The 16,061-nt window shown below is 49.7% G+C and overlaps 1 protein-coding gene across 2 annotated transcripts in view; it reads right to left on the reverse strand.

Annotated features, from left to right (window-relative positions):
* DDX1 (DEAD-box helicase 1) overlaps positions 1-12,480 on the reverse strand; it is a 28,785-nt gene extending 16,305 nt beyond the window's left edge. The window contains exons 1-6 of one of the 2 annotated variants that reach the window (XM_020967418.2): positions 12,393-12,480; positions 9,217-9,268; positions 8,819-8,882; positions 7,233-7,262; positions 4,435-4,531; positions 958-1,005 (exon numbers count right to left, since the gene is read on the reverse strand). In XM_020967418.2, the coding sequence (XP_020823077.1) occupies positions 958-1,005; positions 4,435-4,531; positions 7,233-7,262; positions 8,819-8,882; positions 9,217-9,268; positions 12,393-12,408 (307 nt within the window). In that variant the 5' untranslated portion in view covers positions 12,409-12,480. Of the gene's footprint in view, positions 1-957; positions 1,006-4,434; positions 4,532-7,232; positions 7,263-8,818; positions 8,883-9,216; positions 9,269-11,280; positions 11,604-12,392 lie in introns of those variants that run through there. The other variant, XM_020967419.2, reaches the window with a different exon arrangement.
* Positions 12,481-16,061: the final 3,581 nt, after the last annotated feature.

Genomic DNA, 16,061 nt, shown 5'->3' on the forward strand with positions numbered 1-16,061 from the left:
ACTGCAGCGATCCTCGCTACAGGAGCATAAGCTGTCTGTGGGCAGGGATCCTCTAGAGGGGGCTCTGAACCTCCCTCCATTTCCCATCAGCCCGTCTGCTCGGTCTCACTCCATAATCAGACCCCTGCCCTCAGGACCCTCTGGCATCCCCTTCTCCCCTGTGTATGCTGTCTCCCTCTACTCGATGATAAATTCCTTAAGGCCAGGGATGGTCCTTCTTTTTCTTATTTGTAATCCCAGTGCCTGGTACATAATAGGTGCTTCATAACTGTTTACTGACCAAACTTTTTATCTCTGAACACCACAAGCATTTAAAAACAATCTGCTGTTTTAAGGCACCTTTAAGAACTCAGCTCCCACAAATAAGACAGCCACAATGTGAAGCTATCTGAGCTCGGGATTACAGGGACTGAAAGGACAATGTCCAATCTTCTCCACCACCAAGGGACTCAGGAAGGCAGTGTGCGTGAATACAAACAATTGGCGTCTGCCGGTCTGAGGCTCTGGTGGAGGAAACCTTTATGACAAAGTCACACCTAACAAGCTCCTCGTACAGAGGAGTCCCTCCAACATCTGCTGAGTGAATGAATTCTAAACGTGTTCTGTAGCAGAACACTTAGTGAGCTAGCGATGGTCTGGAAGCACCCAACCACCTGCCTTTGCAAACACAGACCCAATATACCAAAGTTCACATTTGGGGCTCAAGCAGGAAACATTAGAAAAGAAAAACCCTAGAACGATTCTACTTCAGATTTCTTCTCCAATGTCATTCAGTCCCTTGCATCACCTTAGCAAAGAGTCACCACAGAGAACACAGCGTTGCCTCATGTGAAAGCGCAGATGTCACCAATGACCTAAAAGCCACTCTGACCTTCAGCAATGCCCAGAAGAAGCCGTCCCACAACCATGGACGCTCATGGGTCCCGTCTGCCCAAAGAGGCCAAGAGAGCCACTCACCAAAAGCCGATCCTCTGTCATACGGGTTCATCTGCCATTTGTTGAGCACTAAAGGGAGAAGAAAATCAAACACCACATTTGATTCAGAACAAGAGACAACCGATGTTTCTACTGACATCTAAAGTCCTACAAATTGAATTCAGCTGAGCATATTCTCTCTGCCCCCAGTACCCCAGGGGAGAGGGGAGGCTGATCTAAGCCCCTTCTCTTTTGGATGGAGAGGCCTGGAGGTATCAGGAGCAGGGCCAGGACCAGAGCGGCCTCCCCTCCTCTGACCCTCAGTACGTGAATACGACAGGCCCTGGCCTCCCACAGAATTCTAACACGTCATGGCCACAAAAGGAATGGAGAAAGCTTTTCTTCCCCACACACACAGCTCAGAACAGGTCACCTCCCCTCAGAGATCAGTTTGCCCAGGCCAGACGATCGCCAACATCCCTTCTTCCAAGCCCATTACACAGAAAACCCCCTCGGATGGCCTGCGGCTCATTCCCAGGGCAGGGCCTAGCTCTTCTTTTCAAAGGGAAACAAGCGAGCTTGCTTCCTTTCTTAACGTGTCTTAATGCATAAATGCTGGGATGGAAGGACCCAGTTATTAACTCTCTCTGGTCAATCAACAAAAGACAGGGCAGATATTCGGAGTACACAGCTCCCCATCAGGATGAGCCTGATCGAATCCTCAGGCGTGCAACATCTGAAGAGGCTCTGAAGCCCAAAACACACAAAGAACCCTCAGACGACACCAACAACCCAGATCCATCCCCAGCAGGTGGGAGGGGAGGCCACAGCTTTAAAAGATTTAACGCCCAGCCCTGTGACACACTGCTCCCAATCACCAAGCAGAGGAAATGCCATCAAAGCAAGTCTGAAGTTTCTCCCAGACCCATGGAATTGGCAAAGATGACAGGCATGGTCAATGTGGGAAGGACTGGCTGTGCAAAGTGAGGCCCCTGAACACACCCGGAGGCATGGTGCTGGGAACTGGCCCAACCACTCCAAAAAAGCAACTGGAAATGACGTCAGCTGAGTGATTCAAGCACCCCCTTGATCCAGAGAGCCCTCTGCTAGGTGTATAACCGCAAGGGGAGTGGAGTCACAAACACAAAGAAAACCCTGCACAGCACAAAATCTTTCCAGAGATGCTTTTTTGGGAGAGACGCCCATCAGCAGGGGTAAACAAACTGTGGTACTGTTTATCACAGTACCACACAAAATGGCAGATGTGAAGAACACAGGAAGACACATGATGCAAAGCGAAGGTGTCAGAAACACGAAAACATGCATGATGACAACAGCCACGTAAATGCAAATGACAAAACCTGAAATTGAATGCTGTGTAATTCTAATGCCCAGGCCTGACCCTAAAGGAGAAACAGGAAGATGTCTACAATGCTGTCCCTTCTTCATAGGGGGCACTGTCATGTCTGACTGCGGCTATGTTAGTGTGGCTGGACTTTTTTTCTTTGCTATAAGTGATAACTTGTCTGGGTGGGACAGGGAGGAGGGAAATGCTGGAAAATGAAGACAGGAAAAAAAACATTTTCAAGTGATTCCCCTCGGGCCCAGAGATCCCCTGCCAGGCAGATGCCCCAAGGAGGTAAAAGGCCTCATATACACCAAAATATTTATAAGCAGCACTTTCTGTAGAAGGATGCACATTGGAAACAAAGTCAATGTCTCTCAATGGCGAATGGTGAATAATGCCTAAATGTGATGGAGTGCTCCCATGCTCTAAGAAATGACAAACATGATAAACACAGAAAGAAGCACAGGAAGACTTTTACCAAGGGAGAGAATGTGAAGACAGACCCAGTAAGGATGGCGATGACAACCACACAAACAGAAAGACCACCACCAACAAAAGGGACCGCTACGTAATCACAACGGCCAAGATTGGCCTGAAAGAAAAGATCTGAAAGTGAGCCTCCCTCCCTTCCTTGCTTCGAGCTAGGGAAGTATCAGTGCAGGAGGCAGGAGGCAGAGGGGGAGATGAGTGGATGGTCTAGGACACCTAGGCTAAGGGGCCCGGCTGGCTAGCCAGCATCAACATTGAGCTGGGAGGGGCAGGGGATGAACACTGCCTCCATGGCATCAATCGATGCACTCATTAGTTTGGCTTAACTGCCTTTCTGTCTGGAGAGGGAAAGAAAGGGCCATACTTGGAAGCGAAGGTGATGTAAAACAACAAATTGTTTAAAACTAAGAGGTGTGCCCCCTCGATCCCGATGCAGAGCACACCCGGCAGCCTCCTCGTAAACACTTTTACTGCTCTATGAAGTAACAAGGTGGTTATTCTTGTCTTTTTTTTTCCCAATACAGGGATGGAAGTGGGAGGGAGAGAAAAATGAATGCTGTTAATTAAAAAAAATATTTGTTTTTAAAAAAAGACAAGCTTTTTGACTACTGCACAGCTCAAGGTATTAGGAAGTTGTTTTATGTTGAGCTGAAATTAGCCCCTAAAACTTCTCCTTCTTGGACACAGGTGTGATTTCTAAAGGAAGATAAAACAAGTCCTGTCTCTCCACTCTTTCCCCAAGAGTCCTTCACACCCTGAAAAAAATCCTCTCTTCTTCCCCTCCAAAAGCAGCTCCCCACACTATGAGCCCCATCACCTGGTGCTCGTCCCCTTCCTCTGACCCTGCTCTGATGTGTCCACATCGGTCGGCAGCCCAAGCTTATGAAACATCCAGATATTAGGACAAGCCACATGTCAGAGGGCCCTACCTCATTAGAGACGTCATAGCTTCAGTTCATTTATCAAACTGTGGCATCACAGTGCTTTAAACAATTAAGAAGCAAGATGTACCGATATATAATCTCTCTTCATATATCATTTGTTTGTTATAATGATAGGTTATATCATTCAAGAAAATACTCAAGATATGGCAGGAGCCTAAACTACATCCTAAAAACCGCCAAAGGCTTAGCTGAAAAGAGGCCTTCAGAGATCACTGCAATCTTCTCCTTTAACAATAAGGACACCTGGAGCCAGGAGACATACACTGACTTGCCCAAGGTCTCCCGGTTGGTTGGTGCCCAAGCACCAGAAGAGGTTTTTCTGGCTTAGGCTCCCCTCCATTCTGTATGAGCAAAAGGAATGCATGAGATTCTGAAGCAGTGAAACCCAGGCATGCCATCCACACCCTAACTGAAATGTCAGGAAAACGGTATATTCTCTTTGGATTGTCAATATTCTGTGCTGAGGGGTGTCAGCATAGAACCCCCCACTAGCCAGCGCTGAGCTCCCACGCACAACAGGTGCTGCAAAAACATTAGTCCGATGAAATTCAACCCAGCCCACAGCGTGGCTCTGCACCTCACAATGTAACGGTGAGCTCTTCTCAAACCTTCATCAATCTGCTGCACACTCAATGAACAATCACCACCACTAAAATATTTGCAGAACAAACCCCAAAGTCCCTCAAATGTTCATAAAGTTCACTTGATGACAAGAAAACCGTCCATATCCTAGCATACCTGCAGCCCCGGTTTTCACGGTGGTCTTCCCTTTCTTGCCCTCCTGCTGGTCTTTCAGGGTTTCATACACTATCTGGATGACCGGGATACTGAAAGCCTGGAGAAGGAAGAGATGCTGCTTACCAAGGCCCAGCAAGGGCTGGAAGCATGTGACCCAAGAGGGGGCGCACAGAGGCGACCAATCAGAAGACCTACAGAGTGTCTGTCTGACCGGCCAGCTAACATCACATGACCAAACCCGACCCGAATGAAGGATGGAGGAACAAGACGAACGGGGAAATGATGGACCCAGGGCCTGCCAGTCTGTACTTCATTACTTCTCCAGGCCCCTCAGCCACCTCCATCCTGCCGTCACCCTGAAATCTCTTCCTTGACTGTGACCTCTCCCTCTGACTTCCCTTAACAGTCCTACTCTCCTGCTTAGAATCACAACCCCTTGACCCCTTGGTCTCTCCTGGGCCATCTCCCCAGCTCTAGTCACACTCTCCTCCTCTCCCCACATGGACCCTTTAGCAAACCCTACACTGTCCTGTCTACCCATGGGTTCTTGCCAAGTTTAGCCTTGAGACAGGATCACTCCCATCTTGCAGCCTTCACTCCTACACATGTGCTATGGAACAAAGGTGGAGAGAGTCACGCAACCATTGGGTTCGCTACAAATCGATGTTACATAATTTCACCTGGGCCCTCACTGCTGCTGGCTAGTCCTGCTCTATATACCTCCCTTGTCCACAGTAGCTCTTCCAAACCTTCCCATCCCTCCTCAAACCTCCCATGGGTCCCCCCACCCACCCACCCTCTCAGTGAAGAGGCCATTCCTGCCCTCCCTCTTCTCCTTTCTTCCTCGTCTCCTCCTTCTTCTGTCTCCTGTGAAGAGGCTGCCCTCAGACTTGTTCAGGAGATCCTGTTTGCCACCTCTGTCATTCCTCCTCTCTCATTTATCTTCACTGTCTCCTTGACTCCTGGCTCATTCCCCCCACCCACAAACATGCCCATATCTCCCCCGATTAAAAAAAAATCTTCAGTTTGTCCATCTAATCCCCACTATTATCCTGTATCTTTCGCCTCTTTTATGGCTAAACTCCTTGAATAGGCTGTCTACACTAGGGGCCTCCACTTTCTCTCCTCTTACTCTCTTACAATGTGGCTTGTGACCTCCTCATTGTACCAACATTCTCCTCTCCAAAGTGACCGCTGATCTCTCAGTGGCCACATCCTCAAGCCTTTTCTCAGCCCTCATTCTCCTGGACCTCTCTCTCTGCAGCCTCTGACACTGTTGGACACTCTCGTCCCTCTGCGTTTCCAGGACACTCCCCTTCTGTTTCTCCTGACTCTCCTCCTCCCTCTCTGAAGGCTCCTCCTCTGCCTCCTTTGCTGGATCCTCCTGCAGGAATATCACAGCATCTAACCCTACACGTTCCCTGGGGCTCTGTCCTTGGCCCTCTTCTCTTCTCCCTCTAAGCTTGGGGATCTCATCAGCTGCCATGGATTTAATGACCATCTCTAAGTGGCTGATACTCAAATCTGTCTATTTTGCCCCAAGCTGTCTGCTGATCTCCAATATCCCATCTCCAACTGGACGTCCAGTACACACCCGAAACTCAATTATCCAAAACTAAACTCATGACCTTTCCCCCTGAACCCTCCCACCTTCTCCCTTCCTATTAGGGTTGTGGAGGGCACCCCTATCCTTCCAGTCCCTCAGGCTCCCAACCTAGGAGTCACCCTGGGCTCCTCACGCTCGCTCATCCCCCAGATCCAAACTGTCGAGGTGTGTAGATTCTGCCTTTGCAACATCTCTCTGATGCACGCCCTTCTCTCCTTGGACCCTGCCCCCACCCTGGTGCAGCAGGCCCTCGTCACCTCACGCCTGGACTCTGGCAGTAGCTGCTGGGGGGGTCTGCCTGCCTCAGGTCTCTCCTCACTCCAACCCACCCTCCATTCAACCACCTCAGGCAATTTTCCCAAAAGCAGGTCTGTGACACCCCCCTCCTCAGGTGGCTCCCTATTGCCTCTAGGAGCAAATACAAAAAGCCTTTCCTCACAGATCTCTGCCCTGCCCCCCCTCCTTTGCATTCTCTTTCTACCTCATTAGCCCCCCACCCCCACCCCCCAACACCCTGTGATCCTGTGCCACTGGCCCTCTGGCTGTTCCTTGAATAAGATGATCTGCCTGTGCCAGATGGAACCTCTTCCCCTTCCCAGCTTCCTTCAGGCCCCACCAGAAGCCCCTCTTCCCCAGGAAGCCTTCCCTGGCCTCTCCCAATTCCTGTGCCTGCCCTCCTCTGTCCTGTCTCCCCCTGTCTGAAGCTGGCTGAGTGCTTGCCGTCTCCCCCACTAGACTGAGCTCCTTTGGGGCGGGGTCATCTTTTCCCTTTCTTTATATCCCCCTAAAGGGCCTGGCAAATGCTTAGTAAATGTTTGTTGTTAGGCTGAAGGCAATAAGTGACTTCCACTTGCAAAACTTTTTTAGTGTCAAATCCCAAGAGGTCAAAGGGGATAAAAACTGAATGTTTACGTAAGGCAAATTCCCCTCAAAGAAAAGATCCAAATGCCTCACCCCAAAACACACTGAGGCATTTTCTTTAAAAATCCCACCCAGTACTCAATTTCAAAGGATTCTAATTGAGTAATTTCTGGCAACAAACCACCTCCGTCCCCTTGGTTAAGAAAATGAGGTTCACACTAATTTCCTCCGAAAACTAAAATACTTCAAATACACCAATGAAGTAGCTACTGAAAACCCCTTCAGAATTCAATTACATAGCATTGCATAAACAGTTCATTTTATTACTTACACCAGTCTTTCCACTTCCTGTTTCTGCGGCCTGCAAGGGAGATAAATCGTTTATAGTTCAGATCAGCAATTAATGGCTACCATTAAACTAACATTTATAACACTCACAGCTCCCTATTAGCCCTGATTAGTACAGACTGCTGGCTACTTTCACTTTGAAGTCATTCTTATTTCTGCTTCTCCTAATCCCCAATAGAAGGCAGGGAAGGGGCCTCCATCTGGGGTCTGGGAAGTCACAGGGGCGTTGAGTGCCCTGCTAAGCCCTATCCAGAGGCTACGGTGGCAGGGCTTTGATCTCAGTTCTCAAAGCCAGAGGGAGAGGGGTGGGAGGAGTGGGTGATCCCCTGGGAAAGGGCTGGGAAGCTGAGGATGGAGGAGGGGTGTTTCTGGATTTCAAAGGTGAGTGGCCTGGCTCCTCCCAGGGACTGTCTCTGAAGGTCCAGTCAAGCCATATACAGAAGGACTGTTGAAGAAACTAATGCTGTTTAGCCAAGGGAAGGATATGACAAATGCCCCCAAGTGTCTGGAAGGCTTTCACAGACAAGAGATTGGTGCTGTCCAGCTTGGCCCAGAGAAGAGACTGAGCAGCTGTGGGCAGAAGCTGCCGAGGCAGATGTGGGTGTAATGTAAGGAGCTATTCCCAAGGGGAACCAGCTGCCTCAGAAAGTGCCTGGCTCCCTCACAGTGCAGGTCCCCAATGTGCCAGGTGACCATTTGGCAGGTGAGATGGAAAGAATGTTTGTTTGCAGCCATGGGGGTGAGGATGAGTAGGAGGGGGACTGTCTGCCAAGGGTCACAGGAAGACAAGAAAGGCACCGAAGGAGCTGAAAACTGGGCTGAAGGAGGAGACCAAAGAGATGGGGAGCAATCTGCCCAGGGAGCCAGCCCTCACTGGACAAACCTGGAACCCACTGTGGGCCACTCCTGGTGATTCAAGTCGGGACGCCATAAGGGAGCCCAGAAAATGCTGCCAAGGACTCTCAGGCACATGTCATGTTGCTGAATGACATCTAGGGATCTGTAGCCCGTCTTAGGCTGGAGGCGGAATGGACAGCTGCTCACCAGTGGCCGGCGGGGCAGGTAAAGCATCCATAACTGTGCCGCAAAGTGACCCCAATGTCCACACCCTATGGCCTGGCCCCCGACAGACCCCCGTTATTTATACAGCATAACTTTCTGTAGCTTCACAGAACTGGGAACAAATAGATGCCCCTGGGGCGGGGCACAAGCTGTCCAAGGGATGGGGAGAAGCACTTCTCAGCCCAGCCGGGTGACTGACCAGGGCTGGGGAAGGAAGTAGCCCGGGTCGCCAGGTAGGGCTGCTAGGAAGAGGCGCTAACAGCCCTGCACACACTGGAGACCTGACCCTGCGAAGGCGGGCTGAGGGCCCAGGGCAGGCCCGATCCCAGGAGGGGACGGCCCAGAGAGGTGTAGGGATACACAGAGCTCAAGAGGGAACCAGCCATGGACCACACAGGAGGCTGGACACAGACCTCTAACCCCAGACATGCAGCACTGAGGGGTTTTGGCAGAAATCTTACTTTGAAACCTAAAGGTAATTTTAAAAGAGTACCATGTTCAACATACCATAAGCACATCACCTCCTCCTAGAATCAATGGGATGGACTCAGCCTGGATATCAGTTGGGAGGCTAGAAAGAACCAAATCATGAAAAAACTTAGTGTGAAACAGATAAAATAAAAATTAATCCTGAGAGTAACTTGACTTAATTTAAACCACATCAATTTAAGACATATTAAAAAGTTGTCCCAAAGACTATTTAAACTACCAATCTGGAAACATGCATTATTTGAATTTATATAAAGCCCTACAACCTTCAGAAATAAACGATCACTGGTTGAAATAATCATGGAAAGGCTGCATTTCACTTAGGCAACAACTAGTAGCCAGAGCAGATTGTGAAGAGTCATTCACAGGCCTTTCAAGCCAAGGACAGTTACTGTTTAAGCTAAATATATACTCACAGCCAATCCATCTCCTCCACAGCTTGAGCAATCTCAGGCATAACACCCATTTCTGTAAAAATAAAAATAAATTAATTCGTTTAAAAGCTAATCAAGGAAATGAAAATGAACTCATTCTTTCTTAAAAGTTCCATCTATTCAAACTGGAGGCCTGGGGATGGGTGCTTTTACCCTCCATGAATAAGCTACAGAACCACAAATCCAGTCACTGTGCTCACCAGGGGCTGACATAAAAATCTACACAGGAGGGGGGGGATCACATGTGGCTCGAATGGTCCTGAGTCCCCATGAAAGACCTCTGCTGCAGGCCGAGAGGGGAGGAAAGAATTAAGACAGCTGGAAAGCCCATGTGGACTGTGGGACATGGAGAGCACACAGCCAGAAAGGAGTGCAATATGAAAGCAAACAACATCAATAAAACACTTGTTTAAAATAAATTAGCTGGTGTGGAAAAAGAAAGTAGTCCAGCACTGTTTCTCACAAAGGCGATCCAAGTTCTCAGAGAACCCTTTCAGTATGGCACAGTGGGAAGGGCCCTCCACTTGGCATCTGAGGGACAAGACCCACAGCTTGTTCTGCCCCTCAGAGTCTAGGTGACCCTGGGTAAGTCACTGCTCTGGGACTTTTCTGTGAACTGAGGGAGTTGACAACAGGATGTCCAAGACCCCTTCCACTCTTGAACCTCTCTGATCCTTGTTCCTGAAATTTAAATTCACCTTATCATCTGTTCTGAAATGTGAACTCCTAGATAAAAGGGTTATTCCCACTACAAAGTAAATACAGAATGTTACAAATTACTTCTACCACTTAGCAAAATCAGTTGAGGGTTGCAAACTTTTTCTAAATCACACTGCTTGGAGAGCAAGGGGGACAAAGCACTATTCTTTGGTGACATTGTGGTCTCTGGATAGTATCTTCTTTGAACCTATCTGTTCCCTTCACAAATGCTCACTAAAATGCTGGGACACCCTTTCCTTTCATCAGCTCTAAAACAGTGGACCTGTGCAACACCCACTCAACTTTGACCAGGCCTCTAGGTTCAGTGGCTACACCTTCTCAATCACTGCCCCTGTTGGAGCCTTCCCTTGCAGAAAATATTCCTGCTTCACCATTCACTAAGATTTTTTACCCCATTGTTGGTAACTTATTTCATTAAAATTTTGTTCTAGATCTCCTATCTCCAAACAATATGGAAGTGTGTTTGGCTGCTTCTGACAATTCTGTTCCCCCCCATGCCATCTTCTTTGGTCAGAAAGGACCTAGCGCAAAGGCTTCCTTATGATGGAGGATCTCCAACCTCACTTTCTTTGACTTCACCCCTATTACAAGACATCTGTTAAGTGTGGAAATCTAGTAGAATGAAAAGAGAAAGGGCCAGGAGTCAAAACACCTTGCTTCAAATCCCAGTTCAGCCCAAAACTAGCTGCGTAGCCTCAGGCCGGGGGTTCTTAACTTTTTGGTGTCCTGGCCCCCTTTGGTGGTCAGATGAAGCCCATGGGTCCTAGGAATAATGTTTTTAAATGCATTAACATATAGGGATTACAAAGGAAACCAATCATAACAAAATGCAGCTGTTAATTATTTTTTAAAAAGCAAGTGCACAGCCCCAGGTTAAGAGCCCAAGCTTTGGACAAATCCCTTAACCCCTTCAAGCCTCAGTTTCCTCATTTATAAATTGGAGCAGTTACACCAGACAGCATCTCAGAGCCCTGCTAGCTTCCAAATTCTAATTTTATTTTTCTAGAACCGGTAGCCTCAAGAGATGTGGGCTAAATGGGTCTACAAGCACGTTCATTCAGTTAAAAGCAGAAAATTATAGTATCTGGAAGAAAATGTGCCTTGTTCAGAAAGCTCTTAACCTGGATAAACAAGGGGATAACCGAAGACCCTGCTTGCTTATGGAGGGCTTTTTTGTGTTCTCCTTCCAGTATTCCCAGGAGACAGGTAATACCACTAAATCACATTAAGGAGCATTTTACAATTCACAAAGTGAATTCCTCACAACCACTCTAAGAGACATCGGACGTATCCCCCCCTTTCCCTATGAGACGCAGAGTGACTTACCAAGGACCTACACGTTTCTTAAGCGCTTACTTTAGGAGAGGCAAAGCCCCCCCGAGCACAGAGATCGGGACCTGCCGCTTGGAGGGGACAAAAAGGAAGGACAGGAACGCCACCGGGCTCCGCCTCCAACCCGCTTGGCACGGTCCTCACTGCCCGGTGTGTTATACTGCGGTCTAATTATGTCGATGTCATGACACCAAGAAGACCTCCCCCCAGCTCAGCATATGTGAAGGAAAGCCATTTGGGGCGGTGGAGGTAAGGCCGCTCCCCATCCACCCGGGGGAGGGGGGGCCGCTGGGCATCTGGCCGAGGAGGGGCTGGAGGGACGGACAAAGATACCCCGAGGCCCAGCCACGCGATGCCACGCCCCCTCCTCAATGGGGGGGCGACGGGAGCTGGGGGGGTCCTCCCCACCCCAGGGCCGCTCCAGCCAGGCCCCCACCCCCACCCCGGTTTAACTCTAAGGCGCCCTTTCCCCTCAGCACAAAGCTAACAGCCGTCTACGCAGCATTTATAAAGCTTCTATACAGCGCGAAGCTTCACTGGCTGCACGTCCTGGGGCGTTTACACTTGAGGAAATTGAGGCCTGGAGAAGCCTAGGGGCCCTGGGAAGAAAGGTAGAGGTTTCCTGGGGCCACATCTCGGGTCACCGGGAGGTCGGGGGTCAGAGCGAGGACTCGAAGCCGGGACGCTTCTAACAGACCAGGAGTGACGTCCCGCTCCCCGAGGCCTCGCCCCCGCCCCGCCAGCGCGCGAGGATAGGCTAGCACTGGGCCTATGACGTGTCGGGGGGGGAAAACGGAAGAGCGGAACGCATGCGCAGAAGGGACGGGGAGCGCGCGCGCATGCCGGCAGGGGGCACAGGCACCGGTGGGGGAGGGGCGTGGTGACAGGGGAGCCGGGGGACTGTGGGGAGCTGGGGGTGGGGACGCGGCCCCAGGAGTGACCGAGAGAGAGGGAAGGATGGGGGAAAGAGCCCGGCGCAGGCCGAAGCCGGACCCAAGTCTCGGGCGGCTCGCCTGCCCGACGTGCCCACCACCTCGCGAGGACCAGTCTGCCCTCCTTCCGCCCCTACGGTCCGCCGGCCGCTCCCTCGACCCCCACGTACGCACCTGAGAAGGCCGCCATCTTAGCGCTGTCTACTCTGGGAGCCCTCGCCCGGCCCTAGTGCGCCTGCGCGATGAGGGGGCGGGCCTTCCATGGCGGTCAGGTCCAGTGCGCCTGCGCGGCTCTTGGGGAGGGCGGAGCGCTGCGGCCGCGTGAGTTATGTCTTCCCGCGGTTCGGGGAGGTTGTCCAGTGGGAGCCGGGACCAAGGGCAAACGTGGAATCGAATCCCGCCTCGGACATTCGCGTGATCTTCCTGGCCGCACGACTTGGCCTTCGAGCACTGGGCAACAGCTCCTGCCCCCATTTTACAGAACTAAGAAACTTAGGGTCGGCATGGCGACCTGATTTCCTGTTTTCCCCTCTGCCTCGGTGCTGCCGCTTGGGCGAGGCGGGGAGAAAGCTCGGAGAGGCCTGGCCCCGCCCACGGCTCCGGAAGGCTCGTGGTTGAGCGCCTACTAAGTGCCAGGCCTTTTGGAAACTGGCCACGTACTCCCGCTGCCTTTTCCCTCCCAACCTCGGGGTTGGGGGGAGCCGGGACCACATCCAGGGCAGATACCACACCCTCCTTTTGTGCGGTCTTCTCCCTATAGAATGTAATCTTCTGGGGGGGGGTGTCTTTGCTTGTGTTTGTATGATTGGTATATGGTAAGCGGCTAATAGATGCTTCTTGACAGACCACCGGTGATACACATTCGGTGGATAAAACCATCCCTACTTTCGGGAAGCTTTTGTTCCCACAAGAGGCTTTTAGGGTGACACGAAGACTGAACCAGAGAAGGAGATTCTAGAGGAGAGGGGAAGGGGCCTATTATGGAGGCCTGGGGCAGACCTCAGGGTGAGGAACACCTGGCCCCAGGTACTGGCTTTGATTACAATAGGTGGTATGACCCTGGGCAAGTCACTTAACCCCTCGTGCTCCCAGCACTTCGGCTAAGTTACAAAGTAACATATTTATAGGGCTGCAAGTTACAGTGTAACAAGTTACAGAGATTCCCTGGAGAGACAGAGAGGGAGGGAGGGAGCAGGTCTCATGCTGCATCTCCTGCTTCTGAGAAAGCCACCTGACCTGGGTAGTTCTTGCGGGTTTCCCCATTGAGCCTAGCCCCTGGCTCAGGTAACACATCTCAAAGCTTCAGACCCCATTCTTTTCTTTTGTTCCAGCTCCTGGCCCAAGAGAAACCCTCCACTTACCTCCCGCCCTCACCCCTTGGTCATCAATATCTCATTGTTTTGGGAGGAAGCTGTAATATTTTAGTGATTAGACTTCGACCTAGAGGCAAGAAGATCTAAATTCGAATCCTGCCTCTGGTGTTTACTTTCTTTATGACTCTCTGAGCCCCAGTTTCTCCATATGTAAAGTGGGTGTAATGATAGCATGGGTTATCCTGAAATGAGACAAAGTTTGTGAGGCACCTTGCAAACCTTGAAGCACCATCTAATACCAGTTTTTATCACTGACACCTCCACAGACAAGCCCAGGCCTCTCCCAAACAAGAAAAGGCCTTTACTAGACCCTGCCATTCATTCAAATGATTTTTATCCTCTCCCAGATTCCTGGGATCATCCTCCCTCCTGGCATGCATTTGCTCACCTTTCATTGACTTCACATCCTTTTCGATCTGCACCCCACCATTCAGTTAAAACTATTATCTCAATGTTACATGACCACCCCTGGACCCTAACTGCTGCTAGCAATCCTACTCTTATGTCCTTTATCTGCTACCTCTCCTAGTCTCTACAGTGGCTTTTCTAAACCTTATCCCTCCTCAAACCTCCCGTGGCTTCTTCTCCCTGCCTCTCTCAGCTGAGAACCCTAACCCTCATGTTTTACAGAAAAAAAATTGAGGTCATTTGCTGTGAGAGCACACTCTTCTCCCCTCTTCCTCATCTCCAATCACTCAGGTGCTGTCTGCCCCCTCTCCTGTCTCACCCCTGTCTCACATGAAGAGGTGGCCTCACTCCTGACCCAGGCTAACAACTCTGCCTGTTCTCCTGATCCCATCTCATCCTGTGTTCTCCAACAGATTGCCTCCCCTGTCAACCTCTATTCATCTCCCATGGTTCATTTCCTGCTGCCTATAAACATGCCCATGTCTCTCCATCCTCAAAAACAACAAACTTGACCCTTCTGTTCCTGCTAATTTTCATCCTCTACCTCTTCTACCCTTTGTAAAACTCCTAGAAAAGACCGTTTACACTAGGGGCCTCACTTTCTCTCTTCTCATTTCTCTTCTTAGCCCCTTATAATCTGGCTTCCATCTTTTTCATTCCACCAAAACTGCTGTCTCATAATTTAACTAATGATCTTTTAGTTGCCAAATCCAATGGCCTTTTCTCAATCCTCATTCTCCTTGACCTCTGTGGTCCTAACTACAATCCTACCTTCCACAGGAAACTTTCCCAACTCGTCTTAATTCTAGTACCTTCCCTCTGCTGGTTATTTCCTATTTATCCTCTATTTAGCTTGCTTTGTATATATTTGTTTGAGTGTAGTGTCTTCCATTAGATTGTAAGCCCCTTGAGGGCGGAGACTGTCTTTTGTATCCCCAGTGCTTAGCAGAGAGTTGGGCACATAAAAGACACTTGATTTCTTTTTTTTTTCCTTTATTTTGGCTAGGCAATGGGGTTAAGTGACTTGCACAGGGTCACAGAGGTAGTAAGTGTTCCGTGTCTGAGGCTGGATTTGAACTCATGTCTTCCTGAATCCAGGGCCGGTGCTCTATCCACTGCACCACCTAGCTGCCCCTTGATTTCTGAACAGCTCAGTCTACCAGCCTTTCTCAACATTTTCTCAACTTCTGCAGCTTTTGACACTATAGACCAGGGCATCTTCTCAAGGTTTGGCATTGTTAGCTGGCATTTCTTGCCCTGAGGGCATGTGCAGTGCAAAGTGTGCATGTGTTCAGAAACTTTACTGTTGCCAATTTTTTTGCAGCCCCTTACGTGGTTGTGACCCACAGTTTAAGAAGCACTGCTATAGACCACCTCTTCCTCTTGGATGTATCCCTTCCTTTGGTTCCCGTAACATTCGTCTCTCTTGACTCTCCATTTCTTATTCCTTTTCAGTCTCTTCTGCTGGATTATCGTCCTTATCCCTCCAGTAAGTGTGGGTTTTCCCATAATTCTGTCCTAGGTTTCTTCTCTTCTTTCTGTAAATTCTTTTCCCTTGGTGATCATATCAGATCTCATAGCTTCAGTTATCATTCTTTATGCAGATGACTACCAAAATCTAGCTGTCCAAGTTCAATGTCCATTCTTCCCATAACACTACCCATCACATCCTCTGCCATCCCCTTTTTACTTTGCCTTCAGTCTTTCTCATCATCAGGGGCTTTTCCAATGATCCCCATCTTCTCATTATGTGGCCTTCAGCTTCAGCCTTTCCAAAGAATGGTCTGAATTAATTTCTTTGAGTACTGACTGACTGCTTTGATCTCCTTGCTGTCCAAAGTCTTCTCCAGCACCACAGTTTGAGAGCATTGATTGTGCAGCACTCAGCTTTCCTTATAGCCCAACGCTCACAGCTATGCTTTGACTATACAGACCTTTGTTGGCAACGTGATGTCTGCTTTTTAGCATGCTGTCCAGATTTGCCATAGCTTTCCCTCCAAGGAGCAAGCATCTTTTAATTTCATGGCTGCAGTCACTGTCTGCAGTGACCTTTGAGCCCAAG

The sequence above is a fragment of the Phascolarctos cinereus genome, unplaced genomic scaffold (genome assembly GCF_003287225.1).
Source record: "Phascolarctos cinereus isolate Bilbo 61053 unplaced genomic scaffold, phaCin_HiC Scaffold_2;HRSCAF=192, whole genome shotgun sequence".
Classification (NCBI taxonomy): Eukaryota; Metazoa; Chordata; class Mammalia; order Diprotodontia; family Phascolarctidae; genus Phascolarctos; species Phascolarctos cinereus.